The 9,806-nt window shown below is 31.6% G+C and overlaps 1 protein-coding gene across 1 annotated transcript; it reads left to right on the plus strand.

Annotated features, from left to right (window-relative positions):
- The first annotated feature begins 5,920 nt into the window (after positions 1-5,920).
- On the plus strand, positions 5,921-6,886 carry LOC107901929 (polyubiquitin 11). Its single transcript, XM_016828110.2, has one exon. It carries the CDS (start codon positions 6,046-6,048, stop codon positions 6,733-6,735), a length of 690 nt encoding a protein of 229 aa, XP_016683599.2. The 5' UTR covers positions 5,921-6,045; the 3' UTR covers positions 6,736-6,886.
- The last annotated feature ends 2,920 nt before the right edge of the window (positions 6,887-9,806 follow it).

Here is a 9,806-nt window from a genome sequence, read left to right on the forward strand (position 1 = left end):
ATTTAAACGATGCAAATTTTTATAGATTAAATTATCTTAGTTGTTTGAGATAGGGAATCATGATACGTTGTTACATTAATGTACTTAAATTTATGAGTATAACAACTTTAAGAATTTACTAAGCTTTACTCGAGCTTACTTCGTTTTGCAGGCCCGTTGGAATTTTAACGTCAATTGGATCAGCTCAGCAGATCTCACACTATCCACTATATTTTCAGTAGTCATTTTTTTCATTTTTAGGTCGGTTTGAAATGGCATGTAAATAGGGTATCTAGATGTATATGTTTTAAACTCTAGTTAATAAAACAACTTTTGTTGGATTAGTGACTTGTATAATTCATTATGGTACTTGATGGACGTGTTTGGTGTTTTGCAATGGTTATATGTAGTTATCATTAAGTATCATATTGAGATGTAAATGGCTATTATATGTATGAATAATATGGTATTGGTTGGTAAAATAGACATAAGAAGTTAGTATGTTTAAGCTAGCATAATGTATGTGATCATAGTAGTTGTTATGTTTTGAATTGACTTTTACATTGTGGTGCTAATGAAGGCATATTGGTTAGCCACATAAGTTGTGGTTTGGCATGATTTGGTTTTTTTGGGATGTTTTTTTTAATGTGTTTAAATAGGGTGAAAGTGTCTTGAATTGATTTGGATTGGTGCCCAAGCAATTGAGTTGAAATGGCTTGTTTTAGAGTTATTTAGGGAGCACACGGGCTATCACACGGTCACACCACACGGTTGTGTGTATCTTTAATTTTTAGGTGCAATTGTCACACAGTCTGAGACACGGCCTGTGGCACGGCTTTCTGTCTCAAGTCAGTTTGTTGCACGACCTAGCACATGATCTACGACACATCTATGTGAACCAACATCAAATATACACACGATTTGGCACACGGCCTGCGACACAGTTGTGTCGTCCTAATTCGAATACTCACATGAGAAAACACACGGGCTGGGACACGGCCGTGTGTCCCTACTTTGAATGCCCACACAGTCTAGGCTATGTTACACGGTTTGGCCACACGACCGTGTGACCCTTATTATTGAAAGTTTCAAGTTTTTCCTAAATTTTATGTTTTATTTTGAAATGGTCCCTGAATGTTTTCAAACTATTTTTCAGGCCTCGTAAACTCAATTTAAGGCTTGTGAGTGGTGTTTTTTTTCTATAATTAACTTATGTTACTGAATGCCATTAATTAAATGTTATAATTGTTTCTAGTGTAAGACAAATGTTCCAATTTGTACCGTAATGCTTCGTAACCCTAATTCGGCAACGGAGATGGGTTAGGGATGTTTCACAAGGACTTTTCTTGGTATTGTCTTCGGCACTTTTTATCGACATAGGGTTATTTGAACAAGAAGGGTATTTCGCTGTCTTCCTTATGTAGTTGATATGGTGAGGCCGAGTGTATGGGTCATGTTTTGTTGCTTTGTTCATAAGCACAAGCCATTTGGAGTAGTACTGGATTTTCTTTTGGGCAATGGATAATGTATAAATTGTTTTACCAACTTCTTGATTCCACTACTCTTGAGCATTTGTAGCGTGCGTTGTTGCTATGTTGGATGATCTGGTCTAATCGCAATTATCTTGTTTAGAGAGGGGAAGATGTTGCTGCGACATCATTTTTCGAGTTGTTGATGCTTTTAGGATTCACTAGTAGCAAGCGTTAGGTATGTGATCACGTGCGCAGAAAAAAAACAATTTTATAAAGCAATTTAAAAGTGCAATTTTAACTTCAAGTAGAGAGTGTCAGTTGTGATATTTATAGTGTCAATAGAACACTCAAGTATTCCAAAGATCGAATCCAAGGGATTGCCGGTAAATGTATTTATCAAGTTAATTACAAGTTAAACTATTACTAATCTAATTGATTCGGGAATTATTAGTGCAAATTCCAAAATAAATTGTTTATAAACTAAATTTAGATTATCAATTAAAATAAATAATCTAATTTTCTTCCATATTGTTTTAAACAATATAAATGATAAAACAATAGCCGGTTGATTTGTTAATTGCTAGCTAAGCTAATAAACCTATATTTATTATATTGTTTGTCACTCTTAGCTAAAAAATCTCCTCTCAATCTCATCTTAGACTAAAAGATACCTCCTAAGTTCTCCTTTCGGTCTCACCTAGGTATATAGATCTCCTTTCGATCTCACTATTTGTCACAATTATATCAAACTATCTAATGATCTCCTCTTGTTCTCGTTTATCTAGATTTTCCAATAGAGACATCAATTCTAGTGTATTAAGCATTTCGATATAATTGAAAAACTAATTAATCAAACATAGACATTAACTTAAACTAACGCACAACCAATCAACCAACCATCAACAAATTTAGCACATAATCAAACTTAAGTTTTAAACTAGCATTTTACCAAACACATGATAAACATAAAATAAAGGTAAAGGGTTTAAGAAAATGCCTATTCAATTGATTGAGATCTGATGAAGCCCAAGAGTTTGATCCTCTCCCTTTTACATAATCTTCAACAACAAGAAGAAAAAAACAAAAATAAAAAATATTCTAAAAAAAAAAGAGAGAAAACCTAATAAAAAATTAAAAGAAAAAAGAGAGAGCAAAACTAACCTAAATTATGAAAACCTAATAAGAGTATTGGCCTCAATTTTCTTCACTTCAACACTGTTAGAGGTACCACGACTTTCATGCCTCGATATCGTAATACCCCTTTTAAGTGATATTTTCTTCACGTTTGGGTCATTATCGACTCCTTAAACCACTCAATCTCATTGTTAGGTTCCCCATTGCACGATTGGCCAATTTGGGTCTAAAAATTGACATAAAGCTAACAAAAGCAATTTATTAACAACAAAACTAATAATCAACATAAGTAAAGAAAAGACACCTGGTTTGCTTGAAAATAAGCTCTTTAAGTGTAATGGAAGGCCTCATTTGACGTATCAAATTACGAAAAATCAGTATGTTTGCTGCGGCTGGAGCGAGTGGCGACCAGGAGGGAGTGGCACGTAGCCAGGGAAGGGCTAGTTGGAAACCTCTGTTGGTGGTAGGCTAAAATGTAATGTAGACTTTGCTTGGTTTGAGCAAGAGGGGGCTACAGGGTAAGCAACTGTTGTTTGGGATTATACGGGTTGTGTGCTTTAAAGTTTTTCAGATTTTATTTATGCTCATTTTAATCTTTGCATCACTGAAGCTTTTTTCATTAGGGAGGCTTTGTCATGGTTAAAATCTTTGGTCGACAATGTTATTGAGTTGGACTGCTTGCTTATTATTTCAGCTTTGTCACATTTATTATCTGATATTTTTAAGTTAGGTTTGCTATTACATAAGTGTTTGTTGATGAAGAATCAGTTTTAGCACTTGTCTTTTTATTGGACTCGTCGTCGTGCCAATGAGATGGCTCATTTCTTAGCTTGAGCGACCTTGTTATATGCAAACCACATGGAATGAGATGAGTTTCTCATTGTTTCTTATAATGAGAATATTTCATCTGTAACTGAAGCGAGTATGATTGAGGAGTGTGGATAATAAGTTTAGGTGTATGGGGGTGAGTTTACTGGCTCGGGTTTAGTTTGTCCGTATCCTCAGTCTATTTGTTGTTTGAACTATTTTTCTCATTAATGGACTTTAAAAAAAAAGATCCATTTCTTTTTACATAATATTTGAAAAAAAATTCAAATCATATAAATATTGTTATTAAAATCAAATAATAGTAAAAACATCAAATATCAAATAATAATAGGCAAACATATCAAATAATTAAAAATCATAATTTTTTGAGTGATGGAAACAAAACTTATTAAACAATACTAAATTATGGGTGTTTTTTTTGTTTGTTTTTATAATTAATTTAAAATAATAAGTGTAATTTAATATGAAACCAAAGTCTAATTAAGTAATTATAAATGTAAGACTAATAATGAAAAATTATTAATAATTTGTTATTTTAAATAAACATAAAATATATATATATATTTAAATTCAAGGTGCAATAAAAACATTATCAATAAAATAATTATAAAATATATACTATTATTTAAACTTTTGATTGAGTTGTTGTCATAAGTCTACTGAATACCAACTCGGTTAAAAATTACGAGAATGTCCTTCCATAATTAAAATAAGTAATATTATTCAATGATATTTTAATCTTTTCACTTAAAAAATAATAAAAATATACATATGGTGAGATTTAAACACATGTCAATTGCATTAGTAAAACATTTAATTTACCACTTAACTAAAACTTCATTTTAATAGTTTTATACATTTTAATTTTATTTTGCACAATCTATTACCACCATCAATTGTATTTATTAATAATATATTTGCTTGAATTAGTGTCAGAAGTTAACTCAACACCAACTCAAAATTGACGATAACACCATGATAAACAATTTAATCTAATTTTTTCATTCTAATAAAATACATATTTCATGTATTAATATTAATTAGTTTCAAACAATAAGTTTCATGATTAATTGTATGTTATTTTTAAACAAACATTTGTATTTTAAATTTATGGTTTCCACGCGCATAAGTGTGTGATAGGATTTTTAATATTAATAATGTATTTATTTGATTAAATTAGTGTTACAAGTTAACTCGACACTGAATTAAGATTGATGACAACATTATGATAAATAAATTATTTTATTTTTTCATTCTAATAACGTATATATTTCATGTGTTACTATTAATTAGTTTCAAACCATAAGTTTTATTATTTATTTATATTATTTTTAAAAACACTTTTGTATTCTAAACTTATGGTTTTCAAATGCATACACATACAATAGAATTTTTAGTACTATATTATTGATTTTATAAATTTAAAAATATGAAAAACATAATTAATATAAAATAATAATTTTTAATTAATCCCTATTACAATCTTAAATTTTCAAATAGATTCTACACTTGAGTCATGCTACTTGCTGAGTCAGGATTTTTATTGAATCATTGATATGGTTAGATATAATTAATATTTATAAACAAACTTTAATTTAATTATAAAATATATAATTTTTTAAAAAATATATTTATTTTCTTTTGAGTTTTACTATATAAATTAAGAATAATAAATAAATTTATACACAATAAATAATATTAGATAACCAATATAGTAATAATATTTTTTATATATAAGTTTAATCTCAAGCATTTAATTTCTAATAATTATAAAAAAATTGATTTTAACATGATAAAAATGTATATTTATCTAATTACAAAAACTTAGATTTTTATTGTTTTTAATATATCCAATTGTATTTAATAATATAAAAATTTATTAATTAATCATATTGATGTCATTTTTTAAGTGGAATTTTAGAAAATATAATCAAATTAATTAAGTTAACTAATAGTTAATTAATATTATTCATGACCACTCTAAAATAGGGTTTGTCCTATTTCGACTACTTTAATTGTTTATTTCTTAATTTAGCTATTCTAAATAAGATAATTGTACAAATTAATTATCACCGTTAAAATTTTAATTTTTTTAACAAATTGTTGATTTTTGACTAAAGTTTAGACCTCCATATAATCTAAAACTTTATAGGGAGGTGTTTAAACTTTAGTGTGGGTGACTGAATAGGCTAATGTGCTAATTAGTTAACAGAAACTGAGAATTTTAACTGTAATGAATTTAGAAACAATACATAAATATAAGAACCAGTTTTAGCTGAAGTAAACCCCTACCATTCCACAAAAAGAAAAGGACACTATCATCCTTGGCAACAATGTTTGTGGTTCTCTTCTACCCACTTATTACTTTCTATAAAAAATCAATCTGCGGGCGACAACTGGGGCCCCATTTACTTCCAACGGCATGCTTTCCGTCAATTAACGACACTCCTCTCAACTTCAAACGGGAAGACTAACGGCAGTTACCCCCACTTGCTTTGCTTTGTCAATTCCTCATCTTACGTGTTTAATTCTTACTGGTTCTTCATCTCTATAAGTTAGTCCCTCCTCCGACTTCTTTTTCTCATCCCAAGCATTTCGATTTTCTATTTAGTTTTCTCTTCCTCCAATTAAGATGCAGATCTTCGTTAAGACCCTGACCGGCAAGACCATCACCCTCGAAGTCGAGAGTTCCGACACGATCGACAACGTTAAGGCGAAAATCCAAGACAAGGAAGGGATCCCACCAGACCAACAACGTCTCATCTTCGCCGGAAAACAGCTCGAAGATGGCCGGACCTTGGCCGATTACAACATCCAGAAGGAGTCCACCCTCCATCTCGTCCTCCGTCTACGTGGTGGCATGCAGATCTTCGTCAAAACCCTGACCGGCAAGACCATAACTTTGGAAGTCGAAAGCTCTGACACCATTGACAACGTCAAGGCCAAGATCCAAGACAAGGAAGGCATCCCACCAGACCAGCAAAGGCTCATCTTTGCCGGGAAACAACTCGAGGACGGTCGCACCTTGGCCGATTACAACATCCAGAAGGAGTCGACCCTCCATTTGGTATTGAGGCTTCGTGGTGGGATGCAGATTTTCGTCAAGACGTTGACTGGGAAAACCATAACTTTGGAGGTGGAGAGTTCCGATACGATCGACAATGTTAAGGCGAAGATTCAGGACAAAGAAGGGATTCCACCAGATCAGCAAAGGTTGATTTTCGCTGGGAAACAGTTGGAAGATGGAAGGACTTTGGCTGATTACAATATTCAGAAGGAATCCACTCTCCACCTTGTCTTGCGTCTTCGTGGTGGTTTCTAAGCTCTCCTATGAAAATGAGGTTTCTGGATTTTATGTGAATGATTGTGATGTCTGGCCCTGTTAAGGCCTCATAAATAAACCTAAACTATTTTATCTATGTTTTATCTTATGTAATGATATTATATGAATAAAAATTACATGTTTACCTTAATCTTCTTGTCCTATCATCGATCAATCTTCATTTTTGTTCATAATTTAGATGCTTGTGTTGTTATGTGATGTTAATTGCATTCCAAGAAGAGGGTAAAGGAGACATCTTTTGCCTAATAAGTTTTGTGAAGGATATAATCTTCTGAGAGAGTACTTCTATATATTGTGGGACTCATTACAAAATATGAACAAGGCCATCAGTTTATATCAAAATCCATCTCTTCTCAAGTACCTTCTCTCTTGGAGATTTTTATGTTGTCTATTTGTTCATGATATGCACTTCACTTTTCTCTGTCGATCCATAATCATTACTTACGTTTATTTCACATTGCATAGATCGAGCTTTTAAAATGGATTGTTGAATGTCTCAGATGACTTTTACATGCGTTTCTTTTTTCTAGCTTTTTCAACATTCTGTAAACAAATAGAACTCATGTGTTGTTAGCTCCCTTCCAAAATCCAGCAACCAGGGTTTCATGTCTAATCTCGAAGCCCAAATTCTTGGCTCTTTTGGTTCTCCAGTAATTATAAGTATCTTGCTTTGTAACATTTACTATTCTAACAAACAGCAGCAACAAATTGATGAGGATGGTGTTTGCTATTGTATTGTATGACTTTTTGGGCAGATCCATTCACGGATGCACATGGTCAGAACTCAGGCCCCGGGGCAAAGGAAATAACTGCATATTCGTGTACAGCAACGCGCAATGGTTGCACGAGCCTTACGACTGTTCAGGGATTGAAAAAGGAGTTCAGCTACCGCAAGATACTTAAGGACCTCAAGGAGTTTTGCTGCAATGGTACCGTTGTCCGGGATCCAGAGTTGGGCCGGGTCTGCCATTTCCTATAGTAAATTATAATATATATATATATATATATTAAAGCTAACTCTAAAATTGTTAAAAGTGATACTAAAATAGCCTTTTAAAATATTTAATTTAAAATATATATTGAATATTTTGATATAATTAAAAATGATGGAATATTCTTTTAAAACAGTTAATTTTAAAAAATATTTAATATTTTGATATATAAAAAATTTTTGTATTAAAATTTGAAATTTGAAATATTTAAATAATCATGTTTTATATATATTGAAACATGTTTGAATTTTATATATCAAAATATTAAATATTTTTTAAAATTAAATATATCAAAATATATTTTAAATTATTACTTGAACAAGGTATATTCTATCAAAAAAAGAAACACGTGCACGTTATTTATACTTGTTCATTTAGTGATACAATAAGGAAGAAGTATGGAAGAGAAGGTTATGGTTGTCATAGAGGTCGGTTCACCCAATCGGTAGAGAGCCGGAGGTTATAAAAAGTGGAGAAGATAAGAGTGCTAAGTTTGGAGGTTGGAGGTAAGTTGATAGAGTATAGGCTTGGCCTTTCTTTTGAATCAATCTTTTTTTCGTTGTTCTTGGAAATATTTATAGGCAGGGGTCTCGTGTAAGATGATGTTAACGTGTTAGACTTGCCACTTAGCTATCATTATGGAACACGTGTGGAGGATGTTTGTGATAGGAAAAATCTTGTCATTCATTTTGACTTGATAGTATATAGCAATTGAACCCATGTGGTGTTTGGTGACCAACGATATCACATTTCCAGCAGGAACCTGAATACTTGTGTAACACCTCTTACCCGAGACCGTTGCCGGAGTCGAGCTCGAGGCATTACTTTACTTGTCTTACTAGTTTGGGACATAAAAAGTTACTTTTGAAATCAATTTCCACATTTACAGCAAAACTGTCCACTCGTGCAGCAGTTACTAAATCATTTATAACTTGAGCTACGGAACTTGAAATATAAATCCGTAAATTTTTCCTGAAACTAGACTCATATATCTTTTTATCATAAAATTTTAAAAATTTTTCATTCTGCAAATTAGTACAGTTTATTAGTTAAAGTATCCCCTGTTTCACCAATCGACTCCTCTGACCTCTTGTCACTAAAAATAAAATTTATCATTGTGGGATTTTCATACGGTGTTACCACTTGTTTCTACAGAAAATAGAATCAATAAGGATTCTAGAAATATAAACTACAACTCATAAATATTTTTGTACAATTTTTAGTGATTTTCTAAACTCAGAACAGGGGACTCCAAAAACAGTTCGACCCTGTCTCACTAAAATTCACATATCTTAAAATATAAATTTCCTTTTGCTAAACCGTTATTTTTCCATGAAAATAGACTCAACAAGCTATCATTCCATATATCATTCACCCTCTAATTCATTTTATACCATCTTAGGTGATTTTTCAAAGTCACATCACTGTGCTGCCTGAATTCTGTTTCTTTACAAGATTTTACCCTTTCATGATTTCCGTGCATAATTTATCACCTAGACTTTTATAACAACAAAAATCTTCATACTTAACCATTTTAATAACCATTCATCATCAAATTCTCACACACCATTCTTTAGCAAAATCATAATTACAAACATGCAAAATAACTAAGTCCCTATACATGCCATAACTCAAACGTGTTTCATCATAAAATATCGAGCAGTTGTTCTTGATAGTGTAGACGATCTCCAACTTCTTTAGGATCCCTGAAGCAGCTTTACAATACTATAAGAGAAAGAAAAATAAAAGAAGTAAGCATTAAGCTTAGTAAGTTTACTAGCAAATAAATAACAACATTTAACACAAATGATTATACTCAAATGTCAAGGTCTCTAGTTTACTCTTTAATTAATCTCATTCTCATTCTCTTGCTTGTTTACTTAGTTAACTTGTGATCATATCTTACTCTTCCATTGCTAAAACGTTGAGTATCATTTGATAATATAATAAGTTCTTAACTCTTATAACTTACCTGAGCTTGCCATTTACGCTTTTAACTGAACTTTCATGAACATGATTTGTTTACTAGCCCGTTGAGCTACATTGGAATAATAAGGA

Source organism: Gossypium hirsutum, chromosome D06, assembly GCF_007990345.1.
Source record: "Gossypium hirsutum isolate 1008001.06 chromosome D06, Gossypium_hirsutum_v2.1, whole genome shotgun sequence".
NCBI classification, from domain to species: Eukaryota; Viridiplantae; Streptophyta; class Magnoliopsida; order Malvales; family Malvaceae; genus Gossypium; species Gossypium hirsutum.